Source organism: Sinohyriopsis cumingii, chromosome 7 (genome assembly GCF_028554795.1).
Source record: "Sinohyriopsis cumingii isolate HCF-2022 chromosome 7, ASM2855479v2, whole genome shotgun sequence".
Lineage (NCBI taxonomy): Eukaryota > Metazoa > Mollusca > Bivalvia > Unionida > Unionidae > Sinohyriopsis > Sinohyriopsis cumingii.
Genome location: NC_142967.1, coordinates 13,371,037 through 13,388,404, shown reverse-complemented (window position 1 = coordinate 13,388,404; position 17,368 = coordinate 13,371,037). Strand labels below are relative to the sequence as shown.

Sequence of the window (17,368 nt, the reverse complement as noted above, 5' to 3'; positions counted from 1 at the left end):
CACCCTTTCACCAGACTTCAAGCGAGAAAGGCCAAGAAAAGAAGAACCGTTCGAGACTTAGACGTTTTCGATTATTGAAACACAGCAACAAAAAATGATGCATCGAGAGTCATGTGCTTGTTCCAAGACGGAACTGGATCTGTTTGCCATGCCCCCCACGATGATGACGATGCAAGAATCCCAATGGGTGGAATTTCTTCCTATCTCCTCTTTGACCGATTCCGCTCCCATCGAGTTTGAAATCAAAGGACAGCCCGAAGATTACATCGATCTGAATAGCAGTTACCTATACTTGAAAGTCAAAGTGGTCAAAGTGGCGGACAACACTAATCCTGCAGGCGATGCTAGAGTAGCTCCTGTTAACAATTTCATGCATTCCTTGTTCAGCGAAGTGGACTTGTACTTTAATAACAAACTAGTCAGCAGCAGCATGGATACTTACCCGTATCGTGCCTACTTGGAAAATCTCTTGACGTATGGAAAAGAAGCCAAGAATACTCATCTGGATGCTTGCGTGGTATGGAAACCTGACACGGCCGGTGCAAACACGTTTAACGACACAGCCCTGACAGAAGCTGACAATCCTCACAATGTGGGGTTTAACACACGTAGAACTAAAATTCTGCAAGGGCGAAGTTTAGAACTGATGGATCGTTTGCATTTGGACATGTGGTTACAAGAAAAGTATTTGCTGAACGGCGTGGATGTCCGTCTGAGACTGAATCGTAGCAGTGCCACTTTCCATTTGATGGCTGCTGTTGCTGATGATATCCCTTCTTACAAAACTATCATTCAAGAAGCCAGACTCTACGTGCGTCGTGTGGAAGTGTTGCCTAAAGTGGGAAACGACATCAGTCAAACGTTGAGCAGAACGACCGCCAAGTATCCGATACGACGCGTGGAAGTGAAAACCTTCACCATTCCTGCTGGACAGCGATCCATGATCCAAGATCATCTGTTCCAAGGACAGTTACCCAAACGTTTGATTGTTGGTATCGTCAAGAATTCAGCCTTCAACGGAGCCTACAACGAAAATCCTTTTGAGTTTAAACATTACAATGTGTCCAAGATTGAAGTCAGTCGCGATGGTAAGACCTTGTGTACCCGACCTTTCGAGCCTAACTTTGCCCAGAAGAATTACTTGAGATCGTACTTGTCCCTGTACGAAGCCACCGGTCAGTTAGGGACCAACACCAGTCACGGCATTGAGTACAACGATTATGACGGAGGCTACACTTTGTGGGCTTTCGATTTCACTCCAGACCAAGGCAGCGACGAGGGACATTTCCACCCTATAAAATCTGGCCAGATTCGTGTGGAAATTCAGTTTGCAGATGCTTTACGCGCAGAAAACACGGTGAACGTCATCCTGTATGCAGAATTCGACAATACCATAGAAATCAACAGTTTGAGAGAAGTCATTCTAGACTATTAGAAGTCATGGAAGACTGTTATCCCTCTTTACCTAGTGGAGAAACTTTAGACATGGAATGTGAGGAGCCCGTGGAAAAAGAAGAAGAAGAAGTGATCATGATGAAGTCAAGATGGCCAGAACAAGAAGCCCATTTAGTCTCCTGTTTTGCCAAACACTTGGTTGACAAAATGACGGAATTGATCAAGAAAAATTGTTATGGATGTCAAAACGATCATCCCAGTCAAATTCAACACGATAAATGCCTGATGTTAAGTCAAGAAGAAAAATTGGACGAGTATCTGGACGAAGCTTGGAGTCTCATCTCGAACAAAGACGTGTTGCACCACTGGTATAAAGACTTGCGTGAACATTCTTGTCCACCATTAACCACTCAAGAGATCCATCGTATCGAAGCTCTCCTGAATCAGAGTGAGGAAACAGAACGAATAACCGTTTATTCGTCAGACATTTTCAAGCAAATAGTCAGGATCGAATTGACGACGTATTATTACCTGTGAAGAAGAAAACCACAAAACAATGGATACCTGGGAACTTTATTACCTTTTGAACCACAGTTCGTATACGGCTTCTTGGAATCCTGTCGTCTGTGCTAAAGATGAACTCCCTCATCGCAAACCTAAAGACCATCAAGCTTACGTGATCAACACGGACGACAGTCATCTCCCAGGAACCCACTGGGTAGCCGTCTACTTTCCTCAAGAAGGATGTGTGGAATATTTCGATTCGTATGGATTGCCCCCTTTGGAAGACGATATCATCGACTTTATGAGAAGAAATGCTCAAACCACCCGATTCAATAACGTGAAATTACAAGGCACAGATTCCTTGGTGTGTGGACAGTACTGTGTGTATTTTCTGCATCATCGCAGCCTGGGCTATTCCTTAGAACATTTAGTGACTCATTTCGATCCTCGTTCTTCTTCTAGAAACGATGTGAAAGTAGATCGATGGTTTTGTGACCATTATGCTTATCTTTTGTCTCAAGCTAGGAAACGTAGTGTCCATCAATGGCCTAATGATTTCCAACAGTGGAAATCACAATTTCATTCACAACGTTGTCAGCCTTGTTTAAAGTAGATTGTAGATTGAGAAAAAAAGTTTGTGGTTTGAAAAAAAAATTGTTTGATGTTATAGTGTTGGATTATTGTTAAAAATGTTAGAGGAGTTGTTGTTTAGTGTTAAGTGATTTTTGAATAAAAAAATGTTGTGTTTTGAAAAAAAATGTCTTTGTCTTTTGTTTAGCTAGAAGAACGTTGGATTGATGCTCTTTGATTTCTTACTATCCCTCTCATGACACTCACTAAACGTTGCGACTCGAAAACCGTGTGGGGGATGTTTTCCTTCACGTCCGCGCTTTGACTTTAAGAACCGGTTTGTTCCCAGTCTAACCATCCATTGTCGACTCATCCTCCTAAGAAGATGTGCTCCAAACTAGCTAAGCTCAACGAAGCCTACGTGAATTTGCATAGGGTCAGACACAGTCTGATACCAAAGCCAGAAGAAATAGAGAATGTGAGAATGCTAAAAATCACTGAAGACCTGATAGAAGAGCTCTTCAGAGAAGAAATGAACAGGGAAAAAGAAGAATGGACAGAGAAGTACAGACTTCAGAGACAGCAGCAACAGCAACAACAACAACAGCAGCAGCAACAACCTGAAGCTGACAGAGGCTTTGTCGATTGTCGTATCGACACCAAAGAGTTCTTCTTCTCTTTCCGAAGAAGCAGACCTATCGCCAGAAAGTCTATCCTCAGAGGACATCGCATTCTTAGAAACTAAAAAAAGAATGCCATAGCAAAACAAAAAAACAGCCCTTTTCAGGGCTACCCAATACTCTAGAAAAAGAAATAACCATCCATTTGCCAATGTGTGTAAGTAGAGTAGTGTGAAAATAAACACTAACTCTTTCTTAAAAAATGTGAGGGTATGTGTTTGTGTGTTTGTGTGTTTGTAAGTGATAAAGTAGGTTGGTGTGGATAGTAGATTAAAATGATGTCTTTTTTGGTGTTTGAGGTGTATATTTGGGGTTAGATTGGATTGCCTTGCGTATGTGGATAGTCTATTGAAGTGATTTATAAAAAATTTTAAATAGTAATGGGTAGCATAAAAAAGTGAGTGAGTGTTTCTTTTAGGTCCGCGCGTTGTTTTTTTTTTTTGGTTATGATCTAGGCAAGATGAATTTTATGTTATTAGGGGGATGTTTTCCTTCACGTCCGCGCTTTCACTATAAATTGAAACTCGTTCGGCAGTCCAGCTACCCTTGTTGATTGATCAACACCAAAAAATGAACACGAGACTGGAGAAACTGTTGGAGCTTCATGTGCATCTGGAATATGCCAGGCGCATATTAAATGAACTGGCCGCGGAAGCCATTGTCGAGGAGGGAAGGATAAGAGAGGAGAAAAGAAGAAACAAAGAAGAGGAGGAGAGAAGATATAAAGAAGAAGAAGAAAGAAGATATAAAGAGGAAAGAAGAAACAAAGAAGAGGAGGAAAAGGAGAGAAGAAATTTCAAAATCCCAGAGAGCGAAAATTGGGATTCTGAAGCGACATATCCTGCCTCTGCTCTCTCCCCCCAAAAGGTAAAAAGTAACTGGGGGATAAGATGTGTATGTGGCGCCAGGCCTGGAAGGTGCCACCATTAACCAGGTGTCCATGAAGTTCCAAACAAAACAGCCCTTTTCAGGGCTACCCAATACTCTAGAAAAGAAATAATGATCAATTTGCCAATGTGTAAGTAGAGTAGTGTGAAAAAAAACACTAACTCTTTATTAATAGTGGAAGTGTATGTGTTTGTGTGTTTGTGTTTGTAACTAATAAAGTAAGTTAGTGTGAATAGTAGATTATGGGTTTCTTTATTGTTTCTTAACAAATGTGGAGAGTATAGTTTGGGTTATATTATATGAAATGAAAAAGTAGGGGATGTTTTCCTTCACGTCCGCGCGTTGTTTGGTCATGATCTAGGTAAGATCCATTTTATGTTTTTAGGGGGATGTTTTCCTTCACGTACGCGCTTTAAGTATAAGAACCCACAGTATTCGTCGTTCAAACCATTCTGCAAAGAATAAAAAGAAGATGGCGTCAAACCAAATGGACAAAATACAAACCTTGCAAGACGTTTTAGACAACTTAGGAATAATGGAACAGATGCTAATAAGACTCGTTGAAGACCATTATTCCTATAGTCCCCATCGTGTAAAGATGGAAATTAATAACTTAAGAAAAGCAAAGGACAAGATTAGTGGTGTCATGAAAGAGATAAAGGAGGAGAAGGAGGATGAAGAGGAAAGAATAAGAATACGCAAATGGAACGAAACAATTGAAGAAGAAGAAAATGAAAAGAGGAAGAAAGATGAGGAGGAAGAGAAGAAGAAAGAAGAGGAGGAGAAGAAAAAAAAGAAAGGGAAGAAGAGTGTAGGAGATAAAATAAGAACTTGGTGGAGGAAAAGAAGAAATTAGAAGAAGAAGAAGAAGAAGAAAACCCAAAGGCCCTTTTCAGGGCCAGCCATATTTCTCGAAAAGAGATAGTCTTTGAATTGCCTACCCCTTTTTTAAAAATTTTTTTTAAAAAAAAGAAATCCCATGTTCAATTCCCCTTGTCCCTAAACAAGCCCAAACTCTATTCCCCATGTTAAATTCCCCTTGTACGTAGAGTGACCCACGATTTATCGCCATGTTAATTCCCCTTGTACGTAGAGTGACCCACGATTTATCGCCATGTTAATTCCCCTTGTACGTAATCTGACCCACGATTTTTCGCCATGTTAAATTTCCATTGTACGTAATCTAACCCAGGGGGGGTCTGTAATGCTAATTCCCATTGTACGTAAAGTGCCCCCCTTCACTACTGGTAAGTACTGCAAGTTTGACAGATATGATGTCGCAACCCTTCTAAAACTGACGGTAAAGCTAAAATGTATGACCTCTTTAAAGGATGATCATGAATAACACTTTCATATGTTGTAAATAATTGTAAAGTGATTCTGGAATTAACTAAATTAAATGCTTACAATGTTTTGTCAAACAGGTAAACAATCCAACTGTTATGCGTGTTGTATAATACATGTATGTTGCTATAATCTATTTCAGGGTATGATACCTCAATTACACAAGAAGCCGGAAAGGATGCAGGATTTAATCCGAAAGAATTTGTTATGAAGGGGTGGTTCACTGCATTTCGCATAGCTAACAGTCATACCTGTCACTAGAAGTGTATGATCAAAACAGATGTCGGACAACCTGACCATCTGACATCCACCTCCCCTATCTGGATTTTTATTCTGAAGTGAAGTGTGTGTGTGTGTGTGTGTGTGTGAGAGAGAGAGAGAGAGAGAGAGAGAGAGAGAGATTTTTAAGGTAACTTTAAAAAAAAAAATCAGTCATATTGCTACGATGTCTGCAGTGTGGCATCATGTCCCACCCATTCACATTATCCTGACACCAGGCAGACCAGTCCTAACACTAATCTTAATGCTGAGTGCCAAGAGAGGCAGCTGATGATACCATTTTTATAATTCTTTAGTGTGACTCGGACGGGGTTCGTACCCAGGACCTCCCGCATCGAGGCGGACGCTCTAACCACTTAGGCCAGAGGTGGGCAAACTTTCCAGTGCAAGTGCCGCATACACAAATTTACACCTTGTCGCGGGCCGCATAGTTCATTAAGTAAAATAATTAATATTTGAAATAGCAAAAACAAAAGGTTTTCCTAAATAACATCTAATTAATTTTCAGTTGTTAATATGTTGTTAATATTTGAAAACTTAAAACTTCAAAAGAAGCACATTTATTTGATAAACAGAGTAACATAAACAGAGTCAGTGCGAATGATGACTTGTTCCTAGGACGCATGAAAACCCTTGGCGGGCCGCATGAAAGCCCTTGGCGGGCCGCATGCGGCCCGTGGGCCGTAGTTTTCCCACCCCTGACTTAGGCCAACGGAGCGGTCGATGATGTGAAGTAAAATGTGTCTTAAGTCATCAGAAATACGTGAAAAAGTTTCCTTCACACTGGATAAAACATCTGTAAAAAAAGATTATTTATGCTGAAGAACTTACAAACTCTGTGGATCTGTCTAAATTTCTGGAATCTCTCCTTAGTAATTCATTGGATATGATCCACATCAAACACCTACCAAGTCTCTTTCATTTGTTAAGGGTGTAACAATTTTGCTGGGAATATAGAATGTTTCATTTGAAAAGACAGAATGTAACATCTAATGAAATATGTGTTGTGTATAAAATACTGTTACAAGAAGAAATTGTACACCATGACAGTAAATCATGATACCGTGTTAAGAGGTTTCAGTTTAACAATGATATTCTATTGAGTGGTTTCATTTAAACAAACTTTTAAATGTTTTATGATAGAACCTACTAATATATAGCATAACTGTATGAAAAATGTTTGAAAAATGTTCGACTTTGATAAATATTTTTTCAAACAATTATGAATTTGTATTATTTTTTTTTAACTTTGTTGTCTTCGATTTATTCATTGATTTTAGAGTCCCCAGTGAAACATTAAGTTACCCTTTATTATATAGAGGTCCCCTGTAAAACAATGAGATACCATTTATTATACAGAGGTCCCCAGAGAAAAATTAAAGTACACTTTATGTCCTTGAAAGATCTATTATGGCGTTATTATCTCTTTGTTCCACAGTTTGCATAAAATAACATAGGTTGGTAATTCTTTAAAAGAAAGGAAGTTATGTTTTGTTTATAAAGAATGCTGACATTTATAAATTTGGAAATGTCCTCATTTATCCTATGATTTCATCAACAAATTAATTAATGAACAGCTTGTTCATATGTTCTTTTCTTTCTAATTATGGTACTTAATTAAGCGACACGGACGTAAATAGTTTCTAACTTTACCCGTTAATATTCTCTGTTAAAATCAAGACCATAGTTATTTCCAAAAATTCCATTTTTATACATGAAATATTTAACACAGATATGCTTCATCGAATATAAAGCTAACAATTGAGTTTCTGCTGTATATTATTTGTTCAAATCATTTAAATTTATGTTCTGTTTTGATACAAGTAAAGAAGTTATTATGACTTCAAAATTTATATCTTTAAAATATGTCTTTAGTTTTTTGTGACTTTATTTCAGTGGTGTACTTCTATGAGATATCAAGTTTTTCCTCTTTTAGAAACCTTTTTTTTCTTCAGTTTTCTTGTAGTAATAAATGACATAATTAAACTGTAAAGATTCTGACATCAGCTTGTCCATTGTGTAATGTGAGACCACTTATCCTGTCATCTAAAAGATTACGACATTACTTGTAACGTGAAATGTGACAATAGGCACATCACAACCTCATTATTAGGTCAAATAAAAAGTATGTGTGGTTCTGGGTACCCTGACCACTATTTTTTGCCTGTGAACATTACATTTCTTTTAGAGAAAAAAATTGGAAAACTGAAAACAAAATTTCTCTTGTGAAATATTGTTATAGTTCTTATTTCCAGAGAATCGTTCATTCGAGCTTGTGTAACAATTTCTTTTGGTTTTTGGTGTATATATTCCTTTGACACCACTTTTTCTAGGGCCATGCAGATGGTGTCCAATTTATATATATATATATATATATATATATATATATATATATATATATATATATATATATATATATATATATATATAATTTACATTCTTGTAGTATCTTGCTTCTTGATTAAGAATTGACTAATATACGAGTCTTGGTGGGGGTGGGTGTTGGTAAGGGTGAGGGTTGCTCTATCTGGTGCTGATTTGGATGATACTATACTTTCTGAACCTGGACCTGCCATATACTTTTCCTTACTTCCATATGAATTCTTTGCTGAACCTTTAGGGGACATTTGTATCAGGTGCTTTAATTTTCACGAACAACTACATTTCCTAGGGTAAACATGGACGCACGAGTATTTGCTGTAAGCTGATACATGTATAGCACGATCTTCACTGTAGTTTAAAAAAATATACCATTTATTTATCCACTTTTTAAAAGTATATAAAATGAGAACTATTTTCGTACATTTTGAACCTGTTCATAAGTGATGGAGATTATATTACAACATGTATATCCATGTTTCTCGTCCTCAAGCTTCTGCCTGTACTTCACACTGATTAATAAAATGTTCCAAAAATATCCTTAAATATGAAAAGAAAAGAGTCAGTGGAGTCCACAATCTGAAAAGGTGACACTTCTTACATTTTCCAAAGGCAGAAAAATATCACACACTCCAATAAAAAGCTTTCTTTTCAAATAAAATCTGCTTCCACTGGGGTATAACAACCTTAACTCGGTCGGCAAAAAAAGAAATGTGAGACTTAATGACTAATAGTCTAGTCTAGTAAAACAAACTTAAATTATTATTAAAATAAAAGGTAAGTAGAAACCCTGAGACTTTTACACAATTTTATTCAAATCAAACAATCCACTGCTGAAAAGAAAAACAAATAAATAAATAAATAAATAAATAAACCTATCATTAATAATTGCACAAAGTCTAGCCAACTACAAAACAAATAAAACAGAGTCACCATGAAATGGCATTGCACTTTAAAAATACAGTCCCATCTACGAATTTGCAAAGCTCGCATGCCAAACGCTTACAGTCTGCCTCATTATAATGAAAGCTCTAAGATGATATAGTTTCAATGCGATTTATATGCAACTGTAACTGATTCTAAAACGTGACAATATAAACAACTTAGAAAAAGGTAACACACAAAAGTCTGTCGCCAGGGAAACCACACTAAACTTTGGACAAACTTGGAGACGAATCATTTCTAAGGCAACCAGATGACCCATTCAAGGGCGCATTTAATAAACTCTTGTGTTCTTTTTTCATTGTCTTTATTCTAATATCTGTTATATTAAGTTATTAAACAAAGAAATGTATATTTTATGATAAAGTAAACTGAAAAACATTTGGCAGCAATTAATACATGAGTATGTTTGTGTATCTGAAAGAATAGTGGGTTATAATTTCAGTCAATTCCACACTGTCATACAAATCTAAATGAACCAGGGACAATTCAGATTCAATTCAAAGAAAAATGTTGATGTGTGATTGGCCTGTGTTATCATCTTTCACATCCGTAGGACATAACACATCCATGTAACACTGTCATTATTGTGTTCCATGAATGCAAGTTATGCCTTTTCTCCCATGTATTAGTACCATTCTTCACATTCTGAATACTCTAATTACAATAATTACCATCTTGACTGCAGGTCCACACATATATGGTGATATACAGCATAACAAATAACTGTAGGTCCACACATATATGGTGATATACAGCATAACAAATAACTGTAGGTCCACACATATATGGTGATATACAGCATAACAAATAACTGTAGGTCCACACATATATGGTGATATACAGCATAACAAATAACTGGCATGAACTCTAATAACATACTTTCTTTACTGTAGGTTTACACAGATTTGCTGAAGCATGATGTCCTCCAATTTTATGATTAAGTGTACAGTGTAACAAATAAATGGCACATACTGTAAGAATTTACTCACCACAGATTTACACAGATATAATGATCCACTGTTTCCAGTATGAGCAGGCCAGTTTAAATATCAACAATGGACAAAATATGCAAACATTACAAATTTACTTTGTAGAATTTTGTACTAAATGGTTGTAATAAAATACCCATCTTATAACTGCAGCATTTTCCTGACTGTATATGTTGAACATGTCTGTACTAATATGGTATTTCAGATTCAAATAAATAAGCTATTCAGTCTTTCTTAAAGATGATTCAAAAGTTTGTCGGCATAAATATTTGCTTAGACAGAACCTGTGTTTTCCATCAGATCTGTGTAGAAAACCTGCATGTGTCTGAGATATGTGTAGAGAATCTACACACATCCAAAAGAGTCATCAGATCTGTGTAGAAAACCTGCATGTGTCTGAGATATCTGTAGAGAATCTACACGTGTCCAAAAGAGTCATCAGATCTGTGTAGAAAATCCATATGTATCCATGTGTTATCAGATCTGTGTACAAAACCTGCACATCATGATATCTGTGTAGACAATCCACATGTCTATGTGTCATGAGATCTGTGTACAAAACCTGCATGTGTCATAAGCTCTGTGTAGAAAACCTGCATGTGTCATGAGATCTGTGTAGAGACCCTGTGTCATCAAATCTATGTATGCTGTCAAGAACCCTTATCAGGTATGCCATACATACTCTATTTTTTCCTTTGACATTTCCCCCCATTTTTGATACTTAATTTAATTTGGATAAATGACAGAGCTGCACCCACTCTCCAGAGTTTCCTCTTTTTGAAAGTTCAAGATGGTAAGCCTACCTTTACGCATCATCAGATCTGTGTAGTCTCCATATATATGCCATCAGATCTGTGTAGTCTCCATATACATCATCAGATCTGTGAAGTCTCCATATATATGTCATCAGATATGTGTAGTCTCCATATATATGTCATCAGATCTGTGTTGTCTCCATATATATGTCATCAGATCTGTGTTGTCTCCATATATATGTCATCAGATCTGTGTTGTCTCCATATATATGTCATCAGATATGTGCAGGTAACCTAATATGCATCATTATATCTGTGTAGAACACTGTTATATATCATCAGACTGATGTGTAGAGAACCTGTGTCATCAAATCTGTGTAGACATGAACAATGCAAAAACACATTTGAAACAAAATATACATGTGTGGTATTTATGAATCTGTCAAATTTTTTTTTTATATTTGTGAAATAGCAAGGGTTTTGATAGATCAGGTTTCATAACAGCAATGTAGAAACACAAATCTCTCACAATAAATCTCATAAGCACTTAACTATACAATGACCTAAACCTTCCAACATGAGCATCCAAGAGCCCCTTAGTTACCATAGTAAGCTTTCCTTTCTACTGGCTACATTCTCAAGGTAAACTCCTTGAAGTTAACCACTGTGATAATTTTGAAATGACATAAGATACATAAAAAGCAATGTGAAGTATTTACTACTTATTACCTCTTGTAATATTTTATAAAATGTCAAAGGGATGATATTAAATGAAAGTCTTTTGTTTTCCAGTTTTAACAATGAATGTTACATTCATTTGAAAAGCTAGACATGTCTTCCAGCTGAATAAAGAAAACCCCATGATATTGCCATCATGTACATTAATACTCTCATATGCTTCCAGTTCAATAAAGAAAACCCCTTGATATTATGCATTTTAAAAGTCTGACACACTTTTCAGTTCAATAAACAAAAGCCCATGATATGATATATTTTAAAGTCTGACATACTTCCTGATTAATAAACACAACCACTTGATATTATGTATTTTAAAAGACAACATTCCTTTCAGTTCAATAAAGAAAACCCCTTGATATTACATGTTTTAAATACCTGACATGCTTCCAGTTTAGTAAGCAAAAACCCCTTGACATTATGTATTTTAAATAACGACATGCTTCCAGTTTAGTAAGCAAAACCCCTTGATATTACATATTTTAAATAACTGACATGCTTCCAGTTTAGTAAGCAAAACCCCTTGATATTACATATTTTAAATAACTGACATGCTTCCAGTTTAGTAAGCAAAACCCCTTGATATTACATATTTTAAATAACTGACATGCTTCCAGTTTAGTAAGCAAAACCCCTTGATTTTACATATTTAAAATAACTGACATGCTTCCAGTTTAGTAAGCAAAACCCCTTGATATTACATATTTTAAATAACTGACATGCTTCCAGTTTAGTAAGCAAAACCCCTTGATATTACATATTTTAAATAACTGACATACTTCCAGTTTAGTAAGTGAAACCCCTTGATATTACATATTTTAAATAACTGACATGCTTCCAGTTTAGTAAACAAAACCCTTTGATATTACGCATTTTAAATAACTGACATGCTTCCAGTTTAGTAAGTAAAACACTTTGATATTAGATATTTTAAATAACTGACAAGCTTCCAGTTTAATAAGCAAAACACTCTGATATCACATATTTTAAATAACTGACATGCTTCCAGTTTAGTAAGCAAAACACTTTGATATTACATATTTTGAAAGACTGATATGCCTTTTAGTTCAATAAAACAAACTCCATGATATTATATCTTTTAAAAGTCTGACATTTCTGCCAGTTCTATAAACAAAACCCCATGATATTATATATTGTAAAAGTATTATACAAGTGACAAATCATCCAAAAGTGAGTATTATCTCGTCAACAAAGTAAAGGGAGAAAACCAAGCAACCAAGATCAATATTCAAGTTATTCCACAGTACGTTGCCTTTTGATATGCTGAGAGTATCATTTTATAACAATTTAAACAGTTCATTCTGAATTCAAACAGATATAAGAAATTTAAAAATTTTACTTTGAAAAAACTAGCTAAAAAATGTAGAAAAAGAATGAATCCATTATCTTTTTTGGGATAGTTTGGTTCAAAGTGATCTGACTTGAAACGAATACTTGGAAAAGTTTCTACCACAGATCACTCTATGAATAATTTAAAAATCAAACTGCACAATAATAAAAGCAGTGTCTAAAAAAACACGGCTGTTCCATCCCAGCCTAGTTGAAAAGAAGATCCTTATAACATGACAAGAGACTGACTATTGTTGTGCAGTAATTGGTGGTGGTTCTAACAACTTTAAAACGATCTGCTCGCTCGAAATTGGACTTCACCATCTCATAATACTCTCCGTCACTAAGTGTAAAGGACTTCAGATGAGGGCATCGCAGTCTGAAAAATTCAAGACACAACTAGTCAAACTTAATTTGACAGTGGAGTTTAGATTTAAATAAATCAATCATGAAAATTCACACTTAATATGATACATTTGACACTCGGAAATTTAAAATCAGGAGATTTAGAAAATATCATCAATAGATGTCATTTCGGGTCAGGATAATGTTCATTCACAGTTTTTAAAATAAAAAAAATGGACAAAGAGACCAATAATGAAATGAATTCCATCAAATGTGATTAGGAAGCATACAACGACACCAACAGATAATTCAAAACATAATGAAATTATCATAATTGCCAGTGCACATTAAAATACCTTACATATTTGCATATACGACGAGTCCAAACTGCAAACTGCACAGACCCAGGTCTTAAGTCACATGATGTGCAGGCAATGCAGTCTGTAACAAGTTATCAGTAGAACAAAAAAGACAGACCTTGATCTGCAGGTGCTTCATGCTATGGCAGATCATGATTTTTGTTGATTGCAGTTTGACTTGACTTATATGCAAGTATATATGGTATGTAACATTACAGTAATACCTCGTGCATTCACGTTTCTGGATTCACGAATTCACGGATTTGTGAAATTTTCATTGGTACCCTCTACGTACATGTTTTCTTTATTTTATTGGATTGTACCTTCGTTATATGACTTCTGTGACATATGAAGTTTACCTAGTTTACCTTCTTGACAATGACAAAGAAAACGTCAGTCATTAAGTTTACAGTCCCATTCATTACTTGGTTTTACCTTACTGTGAGTGCAAAAGAAAATGGCAGCCAATGAATTAGTATAGGGGTAATATTTGTATACATGTACCGTACTGTAAATGCACTAGTGTGGCAAATAATCATTAGGCGATACTGTACTCTATTTTTACGTCAACCATTTATTTCTTTTTTTAAGGGTAATGTATTAAGCTCACTTTTAAATGAAATTAAAGTGCTTTGGGAGCATGATTTGGGTCATATTTAGAGTTTAAACCCTACAAATAAGCATTTATTAGCATTTTTAGTGACTCGTACCAACATTCGCGATTCCTCCTGATCTGCGACTGGTTCTGGAACCTAACCTCGTGAATGTTCGAGGTATTACTGTATTACTTTCTATATGAGACTTTGAGAAGTAGTGAAATCTTAGCCCTAATTTTTTTTAAACACTAGGTTAATTGCCTTCTTAGAATGGGACTTTTAAAAAAAAGGAAAAAATCAGATACACGAGTTTCAAACTCACAACCTCTTGCTTGGCAGCTGGAACACACAGACAAATGTGGGTATTTATATATAATAATACCAGTATCATTACACGATAACTTATTTTTCACATGCAAGCCTATGATTACATCTCCTTGGTATATACATGTACTTCTACATGTACTCTGATACAGAAAGGACACAAAAGAGGTAATTTTTAGACCCACTCAGAAAATTAGGGTCAAGAGTTGTTTCTGTACTCTTCCAAAGTCCTATTTTTGATTTGTTACTGAGTCAGTAAATAAAGATGTCATTTCTGTTTTAGAAAACTGGGTTTTATAATGAATAACAGTCTATAACTAGACTTTCTAAAGCAGCAAACAGACTTGGTATCTGAATTTTGTTTTAAACATCCTACATAACATTTAAAAGTCTGGTAAACTGGTAAAACAAAATTCTGCAAGGCTCTAATTAACGATAAAGGCATAAAACTGCAGTGACTGACATAATCAATATTTAAATGTACTGTCTCATGCTTCAACAATTGACATAAACAAAGTTGGTGCAAGACTCTTTAGCAACTGTCCTGGTGTGTATAAATTTACACTGAAATGTCATTTGCCAAATTGTTGAGCATCTAACTTCTTACCACTCATGCCATGAAGTCACAATCTTCTAGATTTAGTAATTTATTACATATTCAATGTCAACAAACTGTCTGACACCTGCCATTTTTCCAAACTGGGAAATCAAGGTGTTTGAAAAAATGTTCCCCCTATGCAATTGATGTAACTAGTAAGTATCAGGTTGATCAGACTGTAAGAATACCCAAACAGTGTGTGTGTGTTCTGTGTGTGTGTATGTATGTGTGTGTGTGTGTGTTCTGTGTGTGTGTATGTATGTATGTGTGTGTGTGTGTGTTCTGTGTGTGTGTGTATGTATGTGTGTGTGTGTGTTCTGTGTGTGTGTATGTATGTGTGTGTGTGTGTGTGTGTATGTGTGTGTCATCTGGATTTTTAATGTAGCTTTAACAATTTTTCAGTCATATCACTATGATGTCTGCAGTGTGGCAGTTTATACTGATGTCTAGCAATGGGGCATCATGCTGCAGACATGTAGCATGATGTCCCACCCAGTGACATTATCCTGACACCAGGCTGACCAGTCCTAAGACTAACCTCTTAATGCTGAGTGCCAAGTGAGGCAGCTGCAATTACCATTTTTATAAGTCTTTGGGATGACTTGGCCAGGGATCAAACCCATGACCTCCTGCATCTGAGGCGGATGTTCTAACCACTAGGCCACCGAAGCGGTCAATAACCAAACAGCATTACTAGGATGGACACAGATGGTGTGTATTACTGGACCCAAAAATTTTACATAATATTTTTAAAAAAAATAGAGAAACACTTATTGGAGGTATTGCTGCTACCAAGAGAATTTACCTCCACTCAGATGGTTCAAGTTCAAGTCTGTGAAGCAAACCTACCCCCACACAGTAGATTTCACATATACAATTTTCCTGAATCTTAATGGTGCTAACCTGTTGCAAATTAAAGCAAGGGAAATAACAATGAAGATCTTTGTCCTTCTGCATGTTGTATACATTGCTTACCTTAGTTTAATATGAAAAAAAGTCACAGCCATCTTAAGCTAATGTAAATAGTTCCTGCCAACTTCTCATTTACTATCAATTACAATAAACAGTAATGCATCCTATTGTTAGGCTAAAGTAAATAGTCCTTGCCAACCTTTCACTTGCTCTCTAATACAAGAGACAGTAATGCATATTTTTGTTAGGTTAAAGTAAATAGTCCCTGCCAACCTATCAATTGCTCTCTAATATGAGACAGTAATATATCCTGTTAAAACACTTCAGATGGTTCTCTTAATAATCATGAGAAACAGAGAGGGAATGAAAACAGATAATTATTCTATTGTTATATTAACTTTCAGCAAGTATTCTCAACACTATCTAACTTGGCAACCTTGCCAAACACTTTGCTGTCTGAAAGGTTAAACAATCCAGAAGTAAAGGCTTTTTATTGCTTTATTCCTACCTGATGTGGTCCACAAATTTGTTGCTCTTGTCGCTATATCGGATGGTGTCAGGATCCCACTGGATTTCAAGGCGCTCCAGTCGTGGACAGTTTTTGGCAAAATCCTCGATGATTTGGTCAATGTGAACCTTTGTGTTCAGCTTCAGGAACCAACCATCAGCCGTCCCCAGAACACAGACCCTTTAAAATGTATGCAATAGGAAGATGAAATGATATCATAGGAATGGTGAGCTATCTACTCAAATAAATATTCTTCTGACCAACTCTGTATCCAACCCTACTATAATAATGTGTATAGTCACAAAAAGCACAAAACTCTTTGGAAAACTGTGAGAATAAAATGATTTGTTAAAATGCATGTCTTCTGATGATGAGAATAAATAAGTAATAAGTTTCACAGCAAACCACTAGCAAAACCAGTCAAAAAATTATGTAATACATGGCATCAAGCTGTAAGTCACAATGGGCATCAAGAAAGCAAACATAATATTTGTCATTGCATACAAATTTAGATAGTGACCATAATAAGTAACAAATTTCACAACAATCCATAAAAACTTGCAAGATGTGCTGAGTTCACAAGATTCTCTTGAACATTACATTCAGTTGTATGGGTTGTCACAAAAACTGTGAGACCAAAGTGATTTGTTGATATGTGCATCAACAAATGATGACCAAATTTGCAAAGATTCATGGTAATCCACTGAAAACTGATTAGTTGTGTTTAGATGAGGGCAAGACAAAAGGGCAATAACTCTAACAAACATTGTGGAAGCAGAGTGATTGGTTGATATGCACATCTTGAGGTGATGACCATAATTACCAAGTTTTATGGTAATATTTCTAAAACTGGGGGACTAATTGTGTTTTGTTGAGTTTGTCATACTCTGAATTAAACACAAGACACAAAAGG

General features: G+C 35.9%; 1 protein-coding gene across 4 annotated transcripts in view; it reads right to left on the bottom strand.

Annotated features, from left to right (window-relative positions):
* Positions 1 to 8,833: 8,833 nt before the first annotated feature.
* The window catches only part of LOC149794752 (F-box/LRR-repeat protein 4-like), an 88,904-nt gene continuing 80,369 nt past the window's right edge, over positions 8,834 to 17,368 (bottom strand). For all 4 annotated transcript variants that reach the window (XM_089964381.1, XM_089964380.1, XM_089964382.1 and 1 more), the window contains exons 6-7: positions 16,456 to 16,635; positions 8,834 to 13,192 (exon numbers count right to left, since the gene is read on the bottom strand). In XM_089964381.1, the coding sequence (XP_089820507.1) occupies positions 13,021 to 13,192; positions 16,456 to 16,635 (352 nt within the window). In that variant the 3' untranslated portion in view covers positions 8,834 to 13,020. The remainder of the gene's footprint in view (positions 13,193 to 16,455; positions 16,636 to 17,368) is intronic.